Raw genomic sequence first — 25,407 nt, forward strand, 5'->3', positions numbered from 1 at the left:
TCATCTTGCTCGCCTCTTTATGGTTTGTCAGATTAGTTACTCCTTAGGTACCCAGTACCTAGGTAGGCACTACCATGGTAGCCGTGACCATGGCCATTCCAACCTTAAAACTGTTCAAGTTCAAGGTATAGAAGTAGCATTAAACTCAGACCCTTCTCAGCTCAGGGGCTTGTGGACTCAGCCTTGTTAAGGATGAAATGACGGTGGGGCGAGAACAGTTGTTCATCGGCCCCCAAATACACGTCCTGGGGGAGGCTCAAGACTGTGTGCATCGCATCACACATCACATCACTGCTCCATGTCCCTCCTCACCCCCTCAGAGCAGTTTAACTCCCATGAGGAAATACCTCCCTCCGTTTCTAAGTTGATTTCTCCGGAATTCTCGGATTTTTGTGACAGTGACAGGTGTTGGCGGTGGAGAGTTACGGGGTAAGTTAAGTTAGTGTGTACGGGACCCTTCTGTTGTTCCTAAAAGAGTTCCCAAAGTTCCCAAGTCCCAAGCCCACGGTAAACCCTTCAACTTCCTCCCTCCTCAACCTCCCCTTTCCCTCCCGCCTCCCATCCCCCTCCCTCTCACAAATGGGAATGACCTGAACACCTTCCGCTCGTTTCTTCCGTTCGCTTCCACCATAACCCCTCCGCGACTGGTGTTCTCGGCGAATTGTTTCCGCTCGTGCGGTTGCTCAAAGCGACCGGGCTGACACAACGTCCCTAGAGACCTCAAATCCATCGCTGGATTTCTTGTCGCATCCGCACCATGTCGAACCCAAATGGCCAACATGCCTACTATGGCCAGTCAGGCAACCCACCGACTTCTCAACCTACCTCTCAACCCGCCGCCGGTCGCTACGAGAGCTACACCTCGCAACCCAACCCCGCACAGACCCAGCAGCTGCCCCGACGAATGCCAAGCTATAACGCTGGAGATGACTCGCAGCTTTTGAATACAGCGCGACTACAGCCGACAAGGACCGACGGGAGTGCGCGATACGCGGTGCAAGGTGGATATTCCGGTCAAGGGGGCTACAATGTCACGCCCGCGGGATACAGCGAAGACACAGACTCGGGCTTCTCGCGCTCCTCCTCGGATAGGTCGCGCATGTCGCCGACCCGCGCTTCATCGCACACCAGCATGTCTAGCTATGGGTACCGCTACCCCGGATCGTCCGGGCAAGCTGCCTATAACCCGCAACAATATGCCCTCCCACAGTCCCAAACACAACCCAACCTGAGCTACAACCCATTGTCCTATACCAATTCCACCAGCTCCTATGGGGCCTCCTCTGTGTCGAGCCACCAGCCCTATAACCCGGCAGCCTACCAGCCCGCAGCGGTTGCAGGACTAGCATCGCCTACTCTCGCGCGGCGACCCAGCGAGGCCTCGCCATATGGATATACCCCTCCTACCCCCCAGTCCCACGGGTTCTCCCAACAGCCTCCAATGCCTCCCCCTCGTGGCCCCGATCATCCTTATGGTTCACGACCCTCGCCGTACGGATCCTCTCCCGTCTCTGCGGGCCCACCGACCGCGCCTCCTATATCGACATCCTACCAATCCATCTCCTCACCTACTTCGGGTACCTATGCCACCTCAAACTCCCCCTCGGGAGCCTATATGCCCCAGTCGACACCACGAACTTATTACTCTACACCCCAAGGATTCGGATCCGACTCGCCCTACCCCTCACACACGATTCCTCCAGTCTCCAGCGTCTACGAGGACCAGCCCCCGGAGCCACCTGTTCACCAACCCCAAGGAAATGGTATATATAGCAAACGTTCCAGCTTGACTCATTCGTCATCGAGTCGAACTTTGCCCACCCCGCCAATACAGCAAGATCTCCCTGTCCTAGGGCCGAGGCGAACTGACACCCTGACTCGACATCCTCAATCGCGTCCCCTGCCCGGACCACCGCCTGAGGCAGACAACATTGTCGATCACGCCAATGATGATCTGTTCAAGGAGATCGAGAGCACACAGGCTAGCTTCCGTCGACACAGTTCTCGAGCATCGCATGCTAGTTCGGCATCAAATTTACATCTATCGCCAGATGAGCAGCATACACACACGAATGGGAACATGGCAACGGGAACTGGTCAATATGTGATTTACGACGCTTTTAATGACGGGAGTGATGCAGAAGCCGAAGCGGGAGTCGCAATGCTGCGCATGGCAGAAGAGGAAGAAAAGGCTCGCGAAGAACGCAGCTTTTTACAAGGACGTCCTCGTGCGCAAACCAACGCCTCGGTCCGCAGCACTCGCTCTCAAATATCTCCTAGAGATCTATCTCCGAGGGGCCCATCACCAAATCACTTGTCTGCGAGGGGCCACTCGCCGCGTTCCGATACTACCGAGGATAATGAATTCATGGGTCATGATCTGGCGCTTTACGAAGGCGGCTACCAGGGGAATTTGCATTATGGTGAAGGTCCGACATACACACCCGAGGAATCTTCCGAACCTGCTTCTCATGGTCGGTTCCCAGGAACCTCAGGCTCGTTCAGGAGCTCTCACATCTCGTCCGACGAACATGGAGACTATGCCGACAACTATGATCACCCACAGATCGCGTACGAATATGCGCAGCGACTTCATCATCTTCCGAAAGATGCTCGAGTGGATGCTGGAGGCACAGGCGGACTTTCCTCTCCTGGTAATTTTGGCAGGCGGATGAGCTATGATTACGGCGAGGAAGGTGATAGTCCATATGAGCAACAACCAGAAGAAGAACACTCTGGTGATGAAAGTCCCTATAGGGGAGCTGAAGATCTTTTCTTCCACCCTGGTATGCGTCCGCTACCGCCGGCTCCCGTTGAGCCGGCGAATCAAACCGAGCTCCACTCGCATTTGATGCCTGCGGGCACGTACCGACCCCCGGAGCAAGATGAGATGCAGGGTTACACACAGTATAGACACCCCTCCTCTCCGACATCAGCGGACTACTATGAAGATGCTTTGCTCAGTCCATCTCAAGTTCCGCGGTCGTCGTCCTTGTCGACTCCCATTGGACCTCGTACTGATCCACCTATCAGATCGAAGACCGATGCGGACCGAGCAAAGTACAAGCAACAGCAGGAGTTCTTGTGGCAGCTCCAAGAGAAGGAACTGCCTAAGATCGATCCGGCTGAAGCCGCTGCCACCATGGCACTGGATCTCCCTACGATCCCCGCCGGTCGCCGCAAGAAGTTTATCCCGACCAAACTGTCCTCTGAACAGTTCAAGAAGTGTACCGAGCCGTGGGCTTTGAGTTCTATTCTGTCCTGGATTCGAGATATTAGCGAGGATGAGACTGATCTTCGGGAACACGCTATCGTGGAAGCGATCGTGGCTTTGCTTGCTCACAAGGTTCCGACTATGAATATTGCCGATGCCGAGACCTTGGCTGCTCGGGTTGTTAGCAGCATGCTCCAGGAGGAGGCATTGGTCAAGGAGGAAGAATGGGTCAAGTTCAGTTCCGGCACCATCTCGGGTGTACTCTTCCAGGTCACTGGCACTGGGTGTTACTCATCGAAGCTCCACGAAAGAGAAATCCACATTGAAGATACTGACTCTTATGGCCGATGCTATTCTCATCACTGTATGAGAACATTGAAGAAGGTCAATCTCAAGGCCCAGATGATGGCACCGCAGAAAAAAGCTGAAGATTGGGTCACGTTCTACAAAATTTCTAAGGAAATTTTCGAGTCTCACCCAAAGAAAGAGATTGAACGTCAGAACACCCTGCACGAGATCGTTACTACAGAGGATTCGTTTATTTCCCAGCTAGATGTCCTGCGAGAGCTGTATCGGGACCAGCTGGCCAACATGAACCCCCCCAATCATCCCAGCGAAGCGATTGAACAAATTCTTAAGCGATGTCTTCGGTAAAGTCGATGCAGTGAAGAAGGCGAACGAAGACTTTTTACTAGCCCAGCTGAAGTACCGCCAAAAAGAACAGGGTCCTTTCATCGGCGGCTTTAGTGATATCTTCAGAGAATGGATTCGCAAAGCCAAGAATACCTACATTGACTATGCGGCGACATTTCCAAGCGCAAATTACTACGTTCGCAAGGAAGCCGAGCGAAATGTCCACTTCAGACAGTTCTTGAATCAAGTGCGCGAGCACAAACTGTCGAATCGACTCAGCTGGGATACGTTCCTCAAGGCCCCGATCACCCGTATCCAGCGATACACACTTTTGCTCAATACCGTTCATCGAAACATGCCCAAAGACTCGGAGGAGAAGACAAATCTAGCACAAGCAATCGAGGAGATCAAGGTGGTGGCGTTGGAGTGTGACAACAAGGTCGGTGAGATGGGCAAGAAAACGGACTTGATGGAACTTGCAGCCAAGTTGCAACTTCGTCCCGAAATGAAGAAGGAAGTCGAACTTAACCTTGAGCATCTCGGCCGCGAGATCATCTTCCGAGGTGATCTTCAGAGGCCGGGAACCCGCACAAGATTCCTGGTCGATACGCATGCCATTTTGTTCGACCACTACTTCGTCCTCGCCAAGACATTCACCACGCGAGACCAAACGCGGTCATCGAAGTACGAGCGTTATGATGTGTCGAAGCTTCCTATCCCCATGGATCTGCTAGCTTTAGAAAGCACTAACGATGACCCCGTTGTCAAATCCTCTGTGCGAGGTGTCGCAACCGTGACCCCCCAGGGTGGCGCGAGCCCAATGGGGCCCAGTACTTCTACAAATGGGGGCACTACACTCCTTGAGAATAAGGATGATAAGATCCTGTTCCCATTCAAAATTAAGCATCTCGGCAAGACTGGCACCTACACTCTTTATGCTTTCTCTGCCCAAGGCCGCATGGATTGGTGTCAGAAAATCATTGAGGCGAAGACGAAACATGCCGCTGCCCTTTTCTCTCAAAATGCGGAGCCATTCCGACTGCGCGTGCTAGCGGACACTGCGTTCGGTTACTCGGACCATGGGTCTGGAACGAAGAGTATCACCATCAAGGGCACGCCATTGCATCGGGCAATCAAGGAGGTCGAGAAGAAATATGAAGGGACTGGGACTAGACCTACTGCAGTTTGCAGGACAAGCGTCAACTGTGCCACTGTTTTCCAGCAGCCCCCAGGGCGACAAATGTGTGCCGTGGGAACAGATTACGGAGTGTACATGTCTGATCTCAGCAACCCGCGAGGCTGGTATCGGGTAAGTGATTATGCAGCTCCACAACATTGCTTGTTTCTTGTTAAGTGATTAACAATTTTTAGGCGATTCCAATTCTGCGGGTCACTCAGATTGCCGTATTCGAGGAATTCAATCTATTCTTGCTGATCTCGGATCGGTCTCTCATTGCATATCATCTTGATGTGGTCTGTCCTGCTAGCGGAGGTGCTTCTCAATCACAGGACTCGGCCCGTCGAGCTCCGCAAAAGCTGTCTGGAACCCGTGAAGTCGGTTTCTTTGCAGCTGGCCGGATGAAGGATAGGTACTTGGTCTTGTACAAGAAGCGGGACGGCTTGTCGTCCACTTTCAAGGTATGTCTTTCCCAGCCCGTCGTTTCATGTTGAGATGGACAGGATACTGACCCGATCTTTTCCTAGGTTCTCGAACCCATCCTGCAGAAGTCAGCTTCAAGCAAGAGCCGCTTCTTCCAATCACGGCGGTCTCAGACCGAATTCTTCCGCGAATATGACGAGTTTTACATTCCCGCCGAAAGTTACGGCATCAATATGTTCCACTCTTCTCTCGCTATCTCTACCCAACGTGGTATCGAAGTTCTCACCCTGGACAAGAAGCAATCCTGGTCCGTGCCAGACTTTAGGTCTGAGACTCCTGATGCCTCCGACACTCTCATGAGTATCGCCCACCGTATCAAAGACCTCCGACCACTGGGAATGTTCCGACTTAGCGATAGCGAGTTCCTTGTTGCCTACCAAGAATGCGCCGTCTACGTCAACAAGCACGGTGATGTTTCACGCAGTGTGGTAATGGAGTTTGTGGGTAGCGCGCACACGGCCTGTCTACATGGGAAATTCCTAATGCTGTTCAACGATGACTTCGTCGAGGTCCGCAATGCCATGAATGGTCGCCTGAGACAGGTCATTCCGGGTCACAATGTTGCTTGCCTGGACGACGGCAGCAAATTGCCGGGATCATTTGGCCAGGCCAACACAAACACGAACATGAGCGGGTTCACTGGATCTAGCAATGGAGTGTCAATTAGCTCAACACAGCACACAGTCAAGATCTGCATGCAACACCCTGAACATACAGGCAGTCAGATTGTGTTGGAGCTGGTCGAGAACCAAGGCCAAAAGGATTAGTCGCGTTCCGGCCAGAAACATCCAATCGCTCAACTTACCTTTTGTTTATTCCCATGTGACTCGTTCCATGCGTTTGGTTCGAATGGAGCCACCTTGACCCCTTGTCATTTTCCTCGCCTTGCCCGCCTCAAAAATCATCCCATTATATTCGATAATCAGCCCTTTTCTTGATTTGGCACGATATTCATCTGCATTTTAACTCCCTTTCCACCTTACCAATGTCCCGAGCAGCGCTGTTTATCCCGAGACTATTTTTTTTCTTATACCCTCGTCAATCTTCTTCTCTACCACTATCCCCCTTCTTTTCACCCCCTTCTAATAGCCACCTTCTGAGTTAGGACGGATGGAAATGGCACACCTTTTGTATGCATTGCACTTTTCATGATTTCGCAGAGCGCTGTTCCGATGACATGGTTGTACATAGAACTGCCAGTGTGCCAACACGACTCAACGAATTTTTTTTTTTCCATTTCTTTGGATTCCCTTCTCCCTATCTACTTCTTTTGATCATGTACCTCTGTCTAAATAAGAAACTTACATCTATTATTTTATTCTAAATTTGGCATTTCGTTCTATGATCTCATGTTCCTTGTCGAATGCTGGGTCACAGTGAAGAGATTTCTTTCAAATTAATTTAATTGAATCTGATAGATCCAGACTCAGAGCGCCCTGTGAGATCTCGTCGTGAAAGCCGAGAGACGGAGTAGTGCCTGAAACAACACGATCTCGAATTTGGGGGTCCGGGGCGTACTGCGTACTTGCGGGCATATCTATCGCCAAGGAAAATGACATCTGAGGGTCTACTGCTTGGATGACGATGATGGCATTAGGAAGGACCCTTTCTGAGTTCTCCTGGGCGTTTTCATTTTTTTTCGGGGTGACTGCCCAATATGGGGCGAACTGAATTTTGAGTTGGGACCCGGCTGGGTTTAGCCGTTTCATGTTGATGGGGGATTTGCAGGTTTCCGCTGTTTCCCGGGTTTGCTAGTTCCCTCTAGCTTGCCCTAGGAACTGTCAGAATTTTGGGAAACTCTTTAACTGGTAAAGTATAATTGTGGGAGATGGGAGGAAGAGGAGAAGATAGGGTTGGAATTCTATTCGGATAGCTACCTCAGAAGAATGCAGGATGGATGTCTAGGTAGTCTTTGTATTGGGGTACTTCAGGCTCACTGATCATTTGTATACTAGTTTCCTGGTCTTCAAATTGATTAAAAGGTGATGGATATAGATCAAGTGTACCGGGAAACCATGTTCCAGAAGCAAAGATATACCGTTTCTGGGACCGGGATCCACGATGAAACAGAGCCCCCCCGTTTCATCAGCCATGCATCTTACTCTATATAGATATCTCGTCCGAAGTTTAGAGAACTGAGAACTACCGAACCTCGGCGATCGGTATATCATGGATTGTAGTATAAAGGACTGTATGTTTTCCAACCCGTTCCTGAATCCATCCTCGATCACTCCTCCAGTCTTTCACTTTCATTACTTTTCTAACAGAGCTGGTCTCTATTCGATCTTTACCAACGGTATTCAACGCTTTCTCTGAATTACGCATTATCACAATGAAGTCCGCCGTTTTCTTCTACGTTCTTAGCACCGCCCTCGCGGCTCCAACCCGTACCATCGAGGAACGTCAGCTGTCTGCCCTGGGTGGCTCTAGCACTGATAGCGGCCTGGGTGCTCTTTCATCCATCTTCTCTGGTATTGGTGGTTCAAGTGATAGCTCCTCTACTGGGGGCTTATCCAGCCTTGAATCACTCATCCCCAGCATGGGTGGCTCTAGCGGTAGCTCGGATTCCTCCAGCAGCGGCGGTCTGCCTGATCTATCCAGCCTGCTCGGTGGTGGTTCTTCTTCATCTAGTGGCCTTGGTGCGCTGTCTTCCCTCATCCCCAGCATGGGAAGCGGTTCATCCACCGGCTCTGGCATCGGTGCCTTGTCCTCTCTCATCCCCAGCTCTGGAAGCAGCGGTCTTAGCGGTCTCTCCAGTCTGGGAACGCGACAACTAGGCGCATCTACCACCGAGAACGGAGTCACCAGCAACCAGGGCTGCCAGCCGTTGACCTTCATCTTTGCCCGTGGTAGCACTGAGATGGGTAACATGGGCTCCGTCGTCGGACCCGAAGTCGCCTCTGCACTTAAGTCCCAACTGAACAACAAGGTCACCGTGCAGGGTGTTACCTACGATGCCGGAATCGCAAGCAATGCCGAGATGGGTGCCAACGGCGGCCCCGTCATGGCTAAGCTGGTTAAGCAGGCTCTTAGCCAGTGCCCCCAAACCAAGGTCGTTGTTGGCGGTTACTCCCAGGGCTCCATGGTTGTCCACAATGCCGCCAGCAGCCTTAGCTCCGGCCAGATCAGCGCTGCGGTTCTCTTCGGTGACCCATTCAAGACCCAGGCTGTTGGAAAGCTTGCCAGCAGCAAGGTCAAGGAGTACTGTGCCTCTGGTGACCCCGTCTGTGAGAATGGATTTAATGTCATGGCTCATATTACCTACGGCAGTGATGCGAAGGAGGCTGCTACTTTCTTGATCCAGGCTTCTGGAGTCTCGTCTTCCTAGATTTTTGAGCCGTTTATATGGAGTGTCAGCATTGAGCAATGCTATGCATTGATAAATAGGTCGATATACTTGGATTGAATAAATCCTTTTGCTATAAGAGAAATTGATCCAATCATCATTATCCCCCACCAACTTTTCAACATATCCATGGATATAAAAACTTCCATCGTTATCTGACCTCGAGTAAACAAATACCTGTGTTGTACTGTATTAGTAGTAGTGCTAGTAGAACAGTTGAACTCGTCGAAAATCTGGAACCAAATTCCGAAGACACTACTAGTATCGAGCAATCGATCAGTCGGGCTACTGATAGAGCTTATGAAGTGTATTGTCCCTAGCTCGCGAATTTCCGAAAAAAAGCGCGTAAGCCAACATACATACTTAGTACAATGCATGACTGTCAACTTGAGCGTCAAAATAGTTCTCGATTCCATTTCATATAGCAGATTGGAGGAGCCTTTTGCGTAGTGAAAACCCTGATATGCAACTACATAGCCTCACAAATGGTAAAATGAGTCATGCTTGAGGCTTGGTTAACTAGTGGACCTCAATGGCCCCCAAATGGTCACTAACCAGATGCTAAGCTTTGCGGTCTCACGGTCTTAAGTGGCAAAACCCCCCCAAAGCTTCGATAGAAAAAGTCAGAATCCCTTGAATGAAGCGACAGAAAAATGGCATCTAATAATTTTGCATCAATATCCAACCTAGCGCCCGAGCTTCTGATCCGCATTTTCCAACTCTTGGACCCAGCCAGCCTCATATCGCTCAGCCAAACGAATGTCCATTTGCGATGGGTCATTCAACCGACGAAGCTTGATTTCTGCGAGCGGCTGCTTTTCTTCGAATCCAAAAAACAAGGAGGGGAAACCGTACCTGTATACGATTCGAGGACAAACAAAATCCAGCCCGAGTGCTCTAATAAAGCCAAATGGAAATCGATGTTATGGGCCTGTAGCGACTGTCTTCACATGCTGCCTCATACTGCGTTTGACGACCACCACATTTTTGGGCTGGGCTATCGAAAGCCTATCCCCGACTCGCCTATGGTCACCAATTTTACAAGCTGGGAGCCAGCCAGCACAGGAAGAGACCTCACGGCAGACGAAGCCTGGCGCCAAAGGCATTCCCCTGGCATTGAAAATGAGATCAAAGCAATCAAAAAGAGATACAGAATTGCGATAACTGTGCTAAATAATCCGATGTCCTGGAATCTACGAGAGCGATTCGACCGTTTCCAAGAAAGCGGAATGGCCGCGTTTGAGGACATGGCTTTCGAAGACTTCCTTCAATTATCACCGGACCAGAAAATTGATTTAGTATGTCAAGAAGCACGGTCCATTGGGCCAGCCAAGCTTTGCCATCTCGCCGGCTGATATCGATGATCATGTCGAATATTTGACAGCTTATATGATTCGATGCTCGGCGTGCTCGACATGGAAAAAGTCACATGAATTTCAGCCTGGGGAGGACTGGTCCCCTATGTACCTCCTTGAAACATCTCTACATCACACCGATATGATGGCTGAAGAACCCGGTCCACAGGAAACAACTCACCATGAGTTTCAGCAGTGGGCCCACACTCCGAAAGATCCAAAAATGTATGATGATTTGCGCTGCAACAACTGCTTCGTACAAGTTTATAGTCGACAAGAGCTTTACAAATTCTATATGCCTTTGCTCGAATATCACATTGAGCGTCAGAAGCTCAGGCTTGTGGACGGCGTATATGTCAAGGTGCGCGGCCTTACGAACTGGTGTCCCACCAAATGGATCCATGAGGTGACCAACATAACCAAAGGATTTGATAATATTCGCTACTGTAGATATAGCCCAGAGTTTAAATCCATGGGGATATTATCTTGTTACAAGGCCTCCATCAAATTTTTGAACCGCACGAAGAATGCGGGAAAGAAACACAATTGTCGCAATTGGCACGGGCTGGAGGGTCAGGTGGATGGCTTGCAAAAGGATTATGATCATAGGTTGGTCCAGATGGAATGGATCAAAGGGATTATTCCTCGTGTCAAAGAGCCAGATATTGTCGAGAAGATGATTGAGTGGGCTTTAAGTGATACTACTAGGCTTCTCTATTTCTAGAAGATATAGTACATGGTTGAATGAATCAAATTTATAAGATGCCCAAATGATGAGGAGAGCACATGAAAAAAAAAGAACTTGATTGAAAAGTTTCTAAACAATGGATTTCTACCACCCCAGACGCGGAACATACATCAAACAAGGTATAATTGCACACCGATAGATATAGTTAGGAAACCAGTGAAGAAAACGAGGGGATGAATGCATTGGAACAAAAGGATTCTCCCAAGTACAATAAGGCAAGATGGCAAGATGGGGATATCATCAAGACTCAAACTCAACGACTTTGCTAACGACCTCCGCATCGTGGGTGGAAGAAGGCGACCCCTTAGCCCCATGCTGGCCCTTCGCATCAACTTCGTTCTTGTTGTCAAGGAGCGAAGAGCTCTCGCCCCTTTCGCGGACACTAAGGACCTCGGCACCTTCAAGGAGATCGCGATCTGCGTCCCGGACGCTGCGACGTTCCATTTCTGCGCCGTATGCTCCTGCGCCCCAACTGGAGATACCGCCGGCCATTGCAGCAGCGGCGTTGCTGTCGCGGCGGAGTTCATCTTCATCGTCATCCTCATCGTCGTCGTCGTCACGGCCGAGGGCATTGCGTTCGAGATCACGCTGAGCCTCGTCCATGCGCTTCTTGACTTCGGCAGCCATGCGAATACCGTCTGTGACGATGTTGTCGAGGACACCGCGAAGGCCTTTACCGGGTGGAACGATGCCACCAGAGGCACCGACGGAAACGCTGCCGGCTGTGGCCAGGTTGGAAGGACGGGCGCTACCGATGTTGGAGAATGTTGTGAGATTAGATGATAGAGATGATGATGCAGCGAGGGAGGCTGGGTGGGGGTGGTCGGATAGATGGAATGATTGTGGGAAGTAGGATTCGAAAAATTGCTCGAGCAGTTCGTCTGCTAGAATGACCATGCGGAAGGTAGGAAGGGTGATGTGAAGTGGGTTGTTCGGGTCGAGAGCTGGGTTTGCGGACTCGGACCTTGGTCGGTTTTGCTCGCTGTCGCCAGATTGGCTTGGCTTGGAGGGAGCATCTGATGCCGGCTTGTTAGATTTGGAGTCGTCGACGTCGATCAGATCTTCCTCGTCATCTCCAATGGCAAAGGAGTCTAGTTTGTCTGTCACCTCCGTGGTAGCGTCCTGCTGAGATGCCTTCTGATTCTCCGGGTGGCTCGGGTCGGCGTATTCAAAGCAGCGACGAATAAATGCGCTGACACTCCCAAGGAAGCGCTCGTCGACTGTTAGCGTATTCTGTTCCGCATGGTCGCGATCACGGGGACTGTTCAAATCCTCCAAGGATTGCGTCGCGGTGATTGTGCCTTCGAAGCCTCGGCGGGAAAGGAAGAGGAATGCCTCGGAGATTTTCAGAATGCCCTCACGATCAACCTGGCCATTGCCACTGTCATCATAAAGGTCGAAGAAATAGTTGATGTTGTTCATGATATCCGGCGACCCCTTCAGTCTCGCCAGTCCATTGACGACATTCTGTAGGCTCAGCCCTTCCTCCGAATCCGTGGCCCACTTGCGGTACAGGCGCTGCATAAACTCATGGTCGGCCGGTTGCCGACGATTGGCCCACAGCAGTGACTTGCTGCTGTTGCCCCTGAAACTGCCGAAGCCAGAGCTAGAATCTGACCTTGAGCCAGAAGGGCTATCTGAAACAGCCCATTTCGAGGTTGCGGCTAGGAATTCACGGAAAGCACCATAGTCCATGTGAGTTGGGCTGGGCCCAAGACCAACACGGCCCATTTCTGTGTCTGCAGGGGGCCCAAGGACTGAGAGGCGTTCCGATTTCTTCTTCTCCTGCCGTCTTCTCTCTTCGTCTTGGAGCTTCTGCTGCTGTTGCCATTGATAGAGTGTGTCATAGAAGCGATCGTAGATTGTTCCAAGATCGTCCACACTGAGGCGTTTGCTTTCAGGGCCGAGGTTGCGAATTGATGTGCGCTTAGCGAAATTCTCAATATTCTCCAGAACGGCACCCTTGTGCTTTTCGCGTTGCTCTTCAATGGTGCTGTGTGTGATGCCAGAGAATTCCTTGAAGGCGACGACCATCAACTCTTGGAATCGAGTGATTGCGCGTAGCTTTGGGTTCTCGGATCTTGGATGGGCAGATTCATCGAGGCGGGAGAAATAGGTTTTCAGAACCGAGACGAATGATCCGTCATCCTGAACATCAAGCAGTTCCTCGCCATTGATGCGGAGAATGGCCAGGCCGACTTGGAAGAGAACCTTGGGACCTTCAAGAAAGAAGACGTCGAGAACGCGGAAGGCGAAAACGAGAGGCATGGAGTTGATATACAATGAAAGGAACCATGGAAGAGAAACGACGGAAAGCTGTACATCGGTCTTGATGAGGTGCTCCCAAAGAACAGGCATTGTCTTCTCCACCAGGGATTCGAACACCTTTTGATCTAAAAGGGTACCGTACATTGTTGTCGAGTAATAGCCTGGGAGAAGGCGATCGCATAGAACGGAAAGAAGGAAAAATGCTTGCGCCTCGGACATATAACTGTTTTGAATTAGCAGCTGAGATCGGGAGTGAGAATTTGGGAACGAACATCAATAGAGCGGCGACAACGATATTCATAGCCTGACAGTACCCAATCTCGGCGTTTGTCCAACTATACGCGGTAAGGACTCGCCGTAGACGACCAATGCCTTCCTCGCTCTGGAAGCCAGGATATTCGGGTAAACTGCGGTTCAAGTCCTTTTCGATCTCATCAATTGCAAGAGACTCTTGGCCCTGGAATTTTACCAAAGTCTCTTGATACAAATTAGGAGACCGGATGCGAAGGAAGAGAGAACCTGACGAAAGCTCCCATACTTCACCGCGGAGTCGATTGGGCAAACCCACACGGATCAACTTGTGGAATGTTGGTTGTCGAACAAGAGTGGCATTCCGGCCGTTCTCTGTAAAAGGAGAAGTCAGTGCCTATCTTGGAGGTGGGGGGGGGGGGCAGGAGAAGGGAAACTATCAAAGAGTGGACATACCTCGGAAATATTCACCCCAGAGTCTCATCTTACTCCGGTCTCGAAGCTTGCGCGCATCGCCAGGATAGCGGAAAAGCATACCCAACCCTGCATCAGGAGGCTGTCGACCATCTCCCTCGCCTCCTTCTTGTGCCTTGCCTTTCGCCCCGGAGAGTAGGTATTCTGAGTAGCAGTCACCAACAACAAGCCTTAAATTGTCAACCTCTTTCATGCCCTCTCGCAACCCTTTCTTCAGGGTGTCACAGAATCGCTCGCATGCTTGCCTGCTGCCGACTAGCTGAAGGATTAAGCGCTGTGGGGTAAAGTTGGGCTCTTGTTGCTTGTTCAGCAGGCCGTTCCATGTCGTCAATGCGAGCGAGAAAACATGACTAGCACTGTGTAGACGCTCAACTCGCCGGATGCAGGAGAGCGGAAGAGTGAAACCATTGCCAGACGGACCGGTACCATGTGTTTGACCGGTGAAATTGGTGGATGCACTGAGTGTAGCCGAGGGCAGGAAGCTTGTCGGTTGGGTCGAGAAACAGATAAATCGCTCACTGAGATGCAGGCGGCCGGTATATCGGTTGCCCGTGCGGTCAACGCGACGAGCACTATCACCCGAGCCCGGGTTTGAGTTCGGTAAAGGGAGGACGAGCTCGGCGGTGATCTCTTGAAGTGGATTTTGTGAATCGGGGAGGCGGAATTGTTGGCGGAATAGTGAAGCTTTGGAGGGAGTGCCGTCAGATGAGGAGAGGGTGGGGATATTGAAATTAGCCGGATCGATTAGCGATTGAGCTTTCTGAACGAAAGACGACCACGGAATCATGTTGGGCAACAGTCGATCTGTGTCGCACCCGGCGTTTGGGGAGGTGATGACGGCGCGGAGCTACAGCTGCGGTTTAAGATGACGAACTGATTGGGACAGAAAGCTGCGCAAAACGGCCCGTTCTTGGTTTGAATGGAGTTCCAACGATCATTGTACAGTATGAATCATTCTTGAACAAGCACTGGGCCTGTAGCTCAGAGAACGTGGAAGGATGGGGGGCTGTTGTTGTCGGGAGGGGGCGATGCTGGCGATCGTGTCGCAGTCACGTGGACGATACCCGGCCTTACAGTCAGCATATCATCCAAGTAACTCTCGCAACTACTAACTACGTTTTCAATGTGATAGATTACTGGATAATTTGTTTCATTGTTTACACGAGTTCGAATTGTACGAATAAAATCAAAGGAGTATCATTGTAGAGAGAGAAGGAAAACCGCTGTACAAGCTGGACATCACGAGGAGAAAGGAAAGGAAAGGAAAGATAGAACGACATGGTCATGGGAGGTGAATCAAACACTGTCAAGTCATGGTTAAGTTTCAAACTGCAATAAAGCTTGACTGTTGAATAGGATACTTTTGATCGCATAGGAGTTTAACTTTATTGTCGATCAGGTGTGTGTATATGAGCGGTTGGACTCATTTAGTTCTTGTCCATGGAACCACGCTGCGACTCGTCGACGTACTCTGGAAGAACATCTTCGGAGTCGGCCATCAGGCCCTGCTTCTCGCAAGAGTTTCCGTCTTCCCAAGCAGCCTTGTGCTCCTTGGGCTGGGTGCCGCGGTAGCGTTGCCAGCAGAAGACAACGATCTGGCCCACTAGCATGCCAACAGCACTGGCGGTAAGTCCAGCCAGAACTCCGAGAATGGCGGGGACAACGATGAAACGAACAACGCGGGAGAAGGTGTGGGCGAATGCGCCGTGAGGAGGAGGCGGGTGGTGACCGTGGTGACCGTGGTGAGGGCGGCCCGCGTTCTCGGGGACGTAAGGGCCGGTATGGTGGCCGTGGTGGCCCTCAGGACTGAAGTCCTCGGGCTTGAATTCACCGTGAGGACCCATCTCCATCATGCCCTTGTGCTTTCCATGGCAGCCCTTGCGACCACCCTTGTGGGAGGTCAGGTTCGTGAGACGATCCTTAGCAGAGGCAAGAAGACCACGGACGCGATCGACCAGCAGTTCCTGTAGACACTTGGGCTTGCCCTGGCACTTCTTCCATGATGAACGCTCGGGGGCCGGTGTGGTCTCGATTGAAGTTTTGGCGATGTATAGATCACCAGTGGGATCGACAATCAGGGTGATGGCGACAGTGTCGACGGGGACAGGGTGGGATTCGATGTCGAGAACGGTGAAACGAACATCGAGGAAGTCGGTTTCGGGGGTATCAGCTGGAGAGGGCAGGGGCATAACCTCCAGGGCGTAGCCTACTGTCATGGGATCGGATTCCTCACCATCTTCCAACTGTTGGACGGCGTGGATGGGAGAAGGGGGGATAGGAGGGAAAATTTGTCGGCCGTTGGCCATGAGGCGGCTATCTTCGATGGAAAAATCCAGCATCTATATATTCATCAGTCTAAGCGCCATGGGGAGGAGAGAGATACCCATGCAGGGCACCAAAAGCAACGACGTACCAGAGTGGAGGGCTTGTTGTCAGTCCAGCTGACGACGCCATTCTTGTCAGTCTCGCGGAAGGGGCACTCAGTGCAAGGAACATCGACCACGGCGTTGCGGATATCCTCAAAAAGCATAGGATGGACGTTCATAAAACCGTCCTCGACAGCCTCCATCTTGGGTTCCATCTCAGGGATAACCAGCATAGCGCTGGCGCCCAAGGCGGCAGTGCCACCCAGCAAGAGGGAGCGAACGAACATGGTCGAAGAGAGGATAGGTGTAAAGAACGGACGTCGAAGACAATGAAATTGAATAGTGTACGAGAGAGAAGGGGAAGAAGTCGAGAGGTCGAGAAGTCGAGAAGTAAGTGGTAAGTTAATAAGAATAAGAGGGAGGAGGGGAGGCTAAGTGGAGACTGATCAGTCTTTGGCGGCGACTGCAAACCAAAAAAGTGGAGCAGGTGACGCACGCAGCTGCCGTGGCTTCTTTCCATTTGAAGCCGATGATTGGCTGTTGATGGTCACATCTCTGGCGTATCGCTGTCGTGTTACTATGAAACAGTCCGTTACCATAATACCATACGTCACCCATATGAATATCGCCCCATTGACTTTCATGCTCCGTATTACCGTGACAACACCTTCAATCGTTCCAGCCCCGTTCGGACAAAGCGATCGGCGCCACTGCGGAGGCCAAGTCCGTAGATATCTACGGAGTATTGATACTGACATTGGTATGCTAGGGTAATGATCTATAGATTCGTTGTCTTTTCTATTTCATTGTCTTTTTTTAACAATAAATAAAAATAGTAAAAATAGTACAATAAGTAGTATATATAGAATTCACACAATCTATGCAATAGTGAGGAACTTGATATCATCTCTATACTTCTTTCATTGCAATGCCACCCGATCGACATCTAGCCAGTTTTTCCACCGTCCATTGCTATAAGGCGAATCTAACACTCGGTATTCCGCTTGAGCTCGACGCATGCGAGCCATCATCCGATCGGGCGCCGTGTTGGCTGCGACAAACTCCCGATAAAGCCGCCAATCCGCGATGAGGTACATGGCCGCAACACAGACTGCAATACCAATCAATGGCTGGACCAATGATTTTGGCCGCCGCTTGAAATATATCCAGACCCACCCTGCCAGGCTATACTTAGCGGCGCTCTCTCCGACATCTCCCATCGTCTTCGTGGTTGTCTCCATGGAGTCAGCCGTCGTCTGAACAGAAACGATGCGTGACAGTTCCTTCTCTGATAAGGAGGCCAGCGCCGGTGATGGCTTGACTGGTGAGCGATGTCGCTCCCGACGTTTTGACTGAGAGAATCGTGCCGGGTTTGCCTTTGAGACTCGCTCTGGGACCTGTCCTCTAGTTCGGGTGCGTGGTATAACAACATCATGCTGGTTTGTTCTACGCATGTGGTTGTGTATAAATGAGTTCTTCGGGCCCATGTCAGGATACATATAGGGACTGTTAGATGTCCCAATGCGCTTTTTGCCCAATGATAGCTGGATCAGAGGCTGATCTGCCTCCACATTGTGAGTATGGGATTGGGAGCCCCCCTTGTTCAGGCGCTTTCGAGAAGCAATGGCTGCACGTGCGGCATTGTCACTTCGGGATATAATGATCTCTTCAGGAATACTTTCTCTAGGTTGGAAGCCTTGGAGGCCGAGGTGGTCTACATAGCTCGACTCGGGGCGCTGGCTAGGTGGACTGGTGTATTGGTAAACGCTCGTTCCAGCGAATGTAGCCATGTCGGTCATGTATCCGGAGTCTTCTTCATCTGTATCATTGCAGTATTGTGAAGACTTTCGTTTAACATTATTCTCAACAAACGTATTAAGACTCGTGAATTCGACACTTTTTGCGCCGGGTGACGCGCCGGGTGAGAGGAAAAACTTGAGATCGTTGTCTTGCTCGACATCAGAGTCAGAATTACTCTCAGGATCCTTGGTTGGTAATTGATAGAGACTGCTCACGGACAGTGGTTGGAAATTCATCACTTCACCGAATGATGAATATCCACCCTGCGCTAACTCGAGCTGTTGGACTAGCTGCCGACACCAAATATACTCCGTTCTCAGGAGGAGATCATGAGATATCCTGACAGCCTCATCTGACAACATCAATGTCTTCTCCATGAAATTACCATATGAATTCACTTTTTCCCAGAAGGACTTCTTGGGCTCTGAACATAATATCAGATCTCTCAGTTTCTTCCATTGATATATTTCTTCGCAGAAGATGTTGTAGTAGCGATTATTGGTGATATAAGATTTTTCAATCATGCTGTCTAGATCGCGTTCTAGCAGATCCACTCGTTGCTTCATGAATTTAAGCTCAGACTCAAGGTTGCGCTCCCGTTGCTTGAAAACTTCACCCAATTGCTGAATCTGAGCATGGTCGCTCTCGAGGTCAAAGATATAATTCTCTCTTATGTCGGCTGTTTTCAGTTCATCGTGAAGTGCTCTTCTGAGGCTGCGGGTCTGTTCTTGCTGCTTTGCGTCGAGAGCTTGGCCCGCTGCAAGCTGTTCTTCGTAGACAGTCAAAAGCCGATTTAAACGTTCCATTTCCACATTTTGAACTGTACATTGGCTCTCCACTAACTGAGTAGCCGCTTCTGCAATCTGTATCTGCTCTTTTTGTGTTGCCTCAAAGAGTGCTTGTTCAAGAGTTTGGATATGTAATCTCTGCTGCGAGCCAATGTGTTGCCCCTCGGCAAACTTTTCCGCATATTGTTTTAGTCGACTTTTTAGGGTCAAAATTACTGCTTCGTACCTTTGTTCATGGCCTGTTTCCATTTGATATTTCTCCAGGGCTTGCTGTGCATCTTTCTTAAGCTTTTCAGCTTTGCGAAATTTCGCGGCCTCTTCGATCTGGTGAGGTGAAGGCTGCGTGCTCTTTGATGATGCACTTTCTGAAAAGTCCATTACCACGTCCATGCTCTGGTTCTTGGCTTTTGTTATTCGCTTCACGTCTCTTCTTTGGTATGGATGCGCCATATTGGTGCTTTGGCCCGAATCGGTCAGTTCTGCCAGTAAGAATGCTGCCCAGGACTCGCAGCTCAACTAGACTGAATAAAATGTTAAATACCATGAAAGAAAGAAAAAAACATTCGCCAGTCTATCACTTCGGAGAGAAACTCGAATTGAACTTGAAATTGTGTTATTCAAGTTATTCCAACAACTTAAAGGTTTTAAGCTTAAGTTCCAAGGAAGTTGGTTAATGTTGGGTGGGTGACTTTTATAAATAAAAGCCTCGAGGCACCCTGGTTTCTTTGATCAATCCGGTTCAAAGCCTATTGTCACAATTATGTTTCTCAAATCATCACGGGACTACTGCATTCTTTGAGCTATGTTTCTATATTAGTGCGACATTTCGTAATCTGCTCTTTGTAGTTCTTTGTTGATTTCTTTATCCAGTCTGGAGACGGGAACCGACAATTTCATTTGTCTTGCAGAACATATCAACCTCAAACGTAAGATTGAATTAGATTCAGGAGGTACGTTTTTACACGGTAAGTTTGGAAGGCAGTAGTCTTCTTGGTCGAGACATGAGTTCTTCAACGTAGGAGCGGGGTGGTCAAATATGGGGAAGCGTGAAAGGGAAAGTTTAAAATGATATTCCAGGCCATGCCTGACATCCGCACTCAGTTAGTCAATGGAACTTGAATTGATAAAATTGTCTGAGCGTCAAGTTGAAGCGTAAGTGCTGTTTAACAGTAACTAGTACTAATAGTACTAACTATACCTAGTAGGTAGTAGCTATAAACAGTTACACTGGGCCAAAGATCGGGCCAAATTTGAACACTGCCCGGGGATGCATCAGCATATTTGCTGGTAGTCATTACTGAGATCTCTTCCATAATTAACAATTTGCTTTAAGTTCGTATGTACCGGGCATTCGGTGAAAACAGAGCTCCCAGCTCATTGTTTAACACAGTTTTGAATTTCGCCAACAACACAAGCGGTCGAAGAATCAACCCAGCTCCGCAAGGAATAAATTATCCACCACGTCGCCAACATCCAATCCAAGCTTTGGGATGTACTACTAGTACTGATCTCTAAACAACCACTGATTATAGATAGGGGTAGCTGACCAGGTCGTCATCGACGCGGGTTGCTGGAAACTGAGTGGGGCATGTTGGGGAGCTTTGACTTCGAGCTTCAACTTACCAGCAGACACGGCGAGTGGATGAACAGCGGGACTCGCGGCTGCTCCCTCCAAATTTGCACTAATGATAGGAGCAGTGGGCTCAAAAGAAGTGGGTACATTTGTCTTCGATGGAGTAATTTGAAGGTGGTAAAGAATTTACCCGTTAAGACGCGTGGCGCATGGCACGCGTCTAAGCTTCATTTCGTTAGGCAACGACAACTACTAGTACGGAGTACGATATGCGATTAAGAAGGGTGCTTGGTTAATCATGAAAACACAAGAATGATGAGTAAGGTACGCAATATCATGAACGTAATACTCCGATCACATTGCCCCTAGTAATTTTTATTTACTCCCATCGCTCGTAGTCCGGGAAATATGTGTCATGGATTCGCCCAGCGTAGCTCACAAGCGCTGGGTAGCTGTTCACAACCTCCTTGGTAGTCGGGGATCTTCTGGAGGTTAATATAGTGCATTGAATGTGACGGATTGAGGAGGAGGAAATACTCACGCGTCACAGATAAGGGCTGAAACAATGAAACCAAATAAAGTTGTATCAACCTCGGTGGGTGTATCGCCACCCCATAGCCAGAATGGACCCTCCCGGTCCTGATGATGTGCCTGTGCAGCTGAGACTAGTGCATTGAGAGTCTCCCAGATATTCGCACGGAAAATAGTGATTTCTTCGGAGGAGAAAGTCCCTGTGCCCTGGCCTCGTAAGGTGCGGACTTGTTTGTTATAAGCTAGATTGCCAACTATGATTTGAATAGGCCAGGGTAAACCCCCGAGTATCTTGGCGCGCATGGTATAGTAATTTTCAATCCATCGTTCTTGTCCCTATCATTGAAGCGATTAGACAACCTGAAGGGGGTTGCAGTTTGACAGGAGAAGAGAAGTATTAAGGATGTGTCGTGTACCTGGTAAAAATACAGTTTGTCCTCGAGCAGAGCTCTGGTGGAGATGTCGTGAGCTTTTTCCACAGGCGATAGTCGGGAGTTCAGGTCATTGAGGTATCCAATCTCAATTAATAAATTGGCTATCAACCCAGAATCACCGATGGACTGGGATTGGCCATCGTGTTCAAATGTGACATAGGGCACTTTTCCCCTTGGTGCCTTCAGTGGGGACCCGGCATCGACACTGTAAGAGATTCCATCGAAGCGCAAACGAGCCTCGAGCTTGGTGACGAATGGCGACCATGTATAGCAACCCTTTTCGGGGAAGCCCCGAAAGACTGTGAAGGCAGCTGCAGACACCGATGCAGTCATGATGGTCGGCAGGGTGGATAATGTTGGATTTGTATGAATAAATAACGATATTATAATTGAAAAGGATTTAGAATAGAACTTGAAGTGAGTCGAATGCTTTGAGAAGTCACAAGGTGGAAATATAGGCAACGAAAAGAAATGTACAGCTCACACGTCGGGGTCCGAATAGAGAATGCAAAATGCGAGGCCCACCATCTGGTTGGGACTCCATATTTAAAATTTGGGGCTCAGTAGTTACCTCGTATTATGTACACTTCCAGTAGCCACTCACAAAAGGGCTAAGATCCAACAGCTCCCAAGCTAAAACGTGCGATCTGCTCGGCCCGGGGTCTGCGGGTTTTGATAGATCTCCACTTCCCGTCGAATTTCAGCAACTCAATTCAAGTTTGAGTCACTGTAATTGCTTGCTGCTTTCTTCTAGGTGACTGCCAATCAAGCCAGTATTATCTAAGACCTGAGGCTTAAAAGCTACTCGGATACTTGGAACTTTATTGCCTGTAGATCAAGGTGATCATAGCCGTATAGTACTATGTATGTTCCTGCCGGTATGAGAATCCTACTATTAGATAGTACCAGTGCCTACTAGTAATTAGGTAGGTGGTGTAGAAGGTTTCTAGATGCCTAGGTACTGAGACGAGATTGAATGAAGGGGCAGTGGAAATCGACCTAACTGCACATTTCTATTGTTCTGTTGTACTATGCCGGTTGCCTCACTTCAAGTTCTCTCCATTCATTCGCGTACGAAATGTAGTGTATATATGCGCAGATATGGAATACTTAGAAGCAGAAAGTTTTCGACTGCCTTGAATTATTGACCTTGAAAAATTAGAGTTTATGTATAAAATCTCTCATGACTATGAATTCAAAGCTTGGACTTCTTCTTGCCCGTGACATTGGGCACATCCTGACCAGACAGAAGGAAGTCGGGGTATCTCAAGTTGTCGCTGGCGGAGATTCCTCCACTCATTCGCCAGTTCGAGCCATCAACTAGGAAGGAGGTTAGTAAAGGATGACGGTGTGCTTTGCTTGGAAGAACTTACCAACGAGGGTCTGGCCGGTCACATAGCTTCCGGAATCGGAGAAGAGATAGACGGTAGCATCGGCGATATCCCGAACATGACCAATACGGCCGAGAGGTTGCGATTTCAGGTAGGCGGCCTTGGCGTCAGATGGAAGCAAACGCTCCAAGCCCTATGGTTTTTCTTTTGTCAGCTGGGGCTCAATCGCCACTATGGCTAGTGAAACGTACCTCGGTTTGCGCAATTGGACCAGGAGAAATGATGTTGGAGGTCATTCCACGGGGGCCGTACTCGATGGCTACTGAGTTGGATAGCGAGTCAATGCCGGCCTTTGCGACGGACACATGGGCCTGGAAGGGCATGCCGCGGTAGTGTAAGGTAGCGCTGACGAAGATAATTCTTCCACCAGTACCTGCTGGGGAAGGTTTTACTTAATCGAGTCAGTATGGCTGGTTAGTGAAATATGGTCGGGGAAAAACACGTACGTGTCTCGGAATCCACTCTGTGGTTGCCGCCGGACTCAACCAGATAAGGTAGGGTCGCCTTGAGGGTATTGTAAGAGCCCATGATGTCAATATCCATCACAGTTTTGAATGCATTGATGGACAGTTGTTCAATGGAGGCCAGGAAGTTACCGGCAGCTCCGGCACTATAGATTGAGCGAGTCAGTAAGCAGAACGCATCGTCGAGTAAGCAGAATGGCATACATGACGAAGTCGATGGAGCCGAGCTCCTTAGCACAGCGTTCCGCGGCAGCCTTCAGGTCATCGAATTTGCGAACATCGACAGCACCGATACCGATGACCTTGGCTCCGGGCCGAATGGTTGCCATTTCTTGGGCGACACGCTCGGTCTTCTCGACATTGCGGCCGATGATGCAGGCATTGGCACCGAGGTGAATCATAGCACGAACCTGGGCACTGCAAATGGTGCCAGCTCCACCGGTGCAGAAGACAACTTTGTTATCTGATGGGAAGAGTTAGACGGATCGAGGAGTGCTTTAAGCGGTGGGGGCTCACTGAAGATGCCATCCTTCCAGACATCGCTCATGTATTCATGCTTGGCCAGAGTCATTGTGGAGATAGGATGGGGTAGAAAGGGATACTTAAGTATCGGTAGGAAATACGGAGAGAAGTTGAAAGCACTCAAGTTCGTGCAAGGTCTCGAGGTGTTAAAGGTTCAAGTCAGCTTTAACGTAAGGAAAGAACGGAGTCGGAGTTCGAGTTGAAGTGGTCCGTCGCGGTTTCCCCACAAGCACAACTGGGGCCGAGGTTCATTTAATTATGTACAGAGTATAGTATAACTAACTAGTTCACTACTTAGTATAGTCAAATTACTTAGGTAGATATACTATCTATACTATTGTATACTATAGTATAGATTATATTATCTACTATGATACTGATTCCTGCTGAAGAACGTGGGGTTGCTGATTGGCCTACGTCACGGCGCCAAAGAACTGGATGACTTTGCATTTTCGCTGGTCGCTTTCTTTGCTTCCGCTCCAATCCTCTCGCCTCTCTTCTTCCCTGCCAACTTGACGCCTCGGTCTCCTCATTTACACCCCTCCATTCCAACTGGGGGCAAACTACCTACCCTCCATTCCTACGCCATGGCTTGCCCCATCACCGTCTCCAAGTTTGTCGGGACCGTGTCGCTTGGTCTGCTGACCGTAAGCCCATCTCTTTTGATCTCTGCGCGATCGCATCCAGACACCCCAGCAATCGCTTCGCAGCCAACAATTCATGCTAATTCCTGTCGCACCAACAGGGTCTCTCCTACTCAACTTCCTCCATCACCATCCCCGCCCTCAAGCTTCTCCCAACCTCTTCCACTGCTTCCCGCTGTCTCAATGAAGTCAAGCGACTCAATCGCAAACATACTCTCGACTTATCCGGCCTGACCAACACATGTATCTATTTCGCGTACTTCGTTTCTCCTCCGCACCGTCAACATCCCTACATGCTCTGGATGTCCGTCCTCAACACGGTCAGCTCGTACGGCTTGGACTTTTACTTCAACCGCCACCTTGGTCTGAAGAACTGGGCCATCGAGGTGCTTTATGACACAACGGGACTATCTCTAGGGAAAGTATCCAACAAGAGGGAAGAGGATATCGTCCTTGTTGAGTCCGAGGAGGATGTGAATGGTGAAAGCGTTCAGCGTGAGATGGACCGGGAGCGTCGGATGCACCTCGTTCGGACTTGGGTTTTTGGTACTGCTTTTGCAGTGGGAATCGTCGGTCTATGGGGAGATAAGAAGTGAGCGACCTGGGCCAAACCTGAACACGGCACGTCGTTCTATTTTACCCTCATCATTTCTGGCGCAGCGGCGATACACGGATGTTTTTTACTTTTCCCGGTTCCGCCCCTCTGGAAGGTTGGAGTGCGAAAGATGCAAAAGATGCACAGTAGACCTTCTCGAGGGGCTATTCAGCGTAATTTGATACCTTTTCTTTATTTTGGCTCATGTACTGCAATCTACTCGGTTTAATCAACCTTTTCTATCTACACTTTTCCCTGCGCTCTACGTCACTGCTCACATGAATTAGTTATTGTGTCCTCTTTCTGGCCTTGTGCTGTTTCCCGAGCAGGGGTCTTGAGGCTCAATATCTCC

General features: G+C 49.8%; 9 protein-coding genes across 9 annotated transcripts; 4 read left to right on the forward strand and 5 right to left on the reverse strand.

Moving 5' to 3' along the window:
* Positions 1–757: 757 nt before the first annotated feature.
* On the forward strand, positions 758–6,274 carry N7533_006058 (putative Rho guanyl nucleotide exchange factor; the record flags this gene model as incomplete). The annotated part of the gene is made up of 4 exons (XM_057102708.1): positions 758–3,783; positions 3,854–5,156; positions 5,219–5,485; positions 5,552–6,274. The coding sequence occupies 4 exons, from the start codon at positions 758–760 to the stop codon at positions 6,272–6,274; spliced, it is 5,319 nt and encodes a 1,772-aa protein (XP_056962338.1).
* A 1,565-nt stretch (positions 6,275–7,839) lies between these two features.
* On the forward strand, positions 7,840–8,835 carry N7533_006059 (carbohydrate esterase family 5 protein; the record flags this gene model as incomplete). The annotated part of the gene is made up of 1 exon (XM_057102709.1): positions 7,840–8,835. The coding sequence occupies one exon, from the start codon at positions 7,840–7,842 to the stop codon at positions 8,833–8,835; it is 996 nt and encodes a 331-aa protein (XP_056962339.1).
* Positions 8,836–9,506: 671 nt separating this feature from the next.
* Positions 9,507–10,208, forward strand: N7533_006060 (F-box protein; the record flags this gene model as incomplete). The annotated part of the gene is made up of 1 exon (XM_057102710.1): positions 9,507–10,208. One exon carries the CDS (start codon positions 9,507–9,509, stop codon positions 10,206–10,208), a length of 702 nt encoding a protein of 233 aa, XP_056962340.1.
* Positions 10,209–11,196: 988 nt separating this feature from the next.
* Positions 11,197–14,734, reverse strand: N7533_006061 (GTPase-activating protein; the record flags this gene model as incomplete). Its single annotated transcript, XM_057102711.1, has 3 exons — positions 11,197–13,447; positions 13,497–13,848; positions 13,930–14,734. The coding sequence occupies 3 exons, from the start codon at positions 14,732–14,734 to the stop codon at positions 11,197–11,199; spliced, it is 3,408 nt and encodes a 1,135-aa protein (XP_056962341.1).
* Positions 14,735–15,374: 640 nt separating this feature from the next.
* N7533_006062 (uncharacterized protein) lies at positions 15,375–16,600 on the reverse strand (the record flags this gene model as incomplete). Its single annotated transcript, XM_057102712.1, has 2 exons — positions 15,375–16,286; positions 16,361–16,600. The coding sequence occupies 2 exons, from the start codon at positions 16,598–16,600 to the stop codon at positions 15,375–15,377; spliced, it is 1,152 nt and encodes a 383-aa protein (XP_056962342.1).
* Positions 16,601–17,233: 633 nt separating this feature from the next.
* Positions 17,234–19,351, reverse strand: N7533_006063 (uncharacterized protein; the record flags this gene model as incomplete). Its single annotated transcript, XM_057102713.1, has 1 exon — positions 17,234–19,351. One exon carries the CDS (start codon positions 19,349–19,351, stop codon positions 17,234–17,236), a length of 2,118 nt encoding a protein of 705 aa, XP_056962343.1.
* Positions 19,352–20,853: 1,502 nt separating this feature from the next.
* N7533_006064 (glutathione S-transferase family protein) lies at positions 20,854–21,772 on the reverse strand (the record flags this gene model as incomplete). Its single annotated transcript, XM_057102714.1, has 3 exons — positions 20,854–20,956; positions 21,016–21,341; positions 21,422–21,772. 3 exons carry the CDS (start codon positions 21,770–21,772, stop codon positions 20,854–20,856), a joined length of 780 nt encoding a protein of 259 aa, XP_056962344.1.
* An 862-nt stretch (positions 21,773–22,634) lies between these two features.
* On the reverse strand, positions 22,635–23,865 carry N7533_006065 (SDR family oxidoreductase; the record flags this gene model as incomplete). The annotated part of the gene is made up of 6 exons (XM_057102715.1): positions 22,635–22,759; positions 22,813–22,963; positions 23,022–23,221; positions 23,277–23,440; positions 23,499–23,757; positions 23,811–23,865. 6 exons carry the CDS (start codon positions 23,863–23,865, stop codon positions 22,635–22,637), a joined length of 954 nt encoding a protein of 317 aa, XP_056962345.1.
* A 538-nt stretch (positions 23,866–24,403) lies between these two features.
* Positions 24,404–25,056, forward strand: N7533_006066 (uncharacterized protein; the record flags this gene model as incomplete). Its single annotated transcript, XM_057102716.1, has 2 exons — positions 24,404–24,463; positions 24,562–25,056. 2 exons carry the CDS (start codon positions 24,404–24,406, stop codon positions 25,054–25,056), a joined length of 555 nt encoding a protein of 184 aa, XP_056962346.1.
* Positions 25,057–25,407: the final 351 nt, after the last annotated feature.

The sequence above is a fragment of the Penicillium manginii genome, assembly GCF_028828005.1.
Source record: "Penicillium manginii strain IBT 31320 chromosome Unknown utg000004l:1.0-7231830.0:1.0-7236170.0, whole genome shotgun sequence".
In the NCBI taxonomy this organism is placed as follows: domain Eukaryota; kingdom Fungi; phylum Ascomycota; class Eurotiomycetes; order Eurotiales; family Aspergillaceae; genus Penicillium; species Penicillium manginii.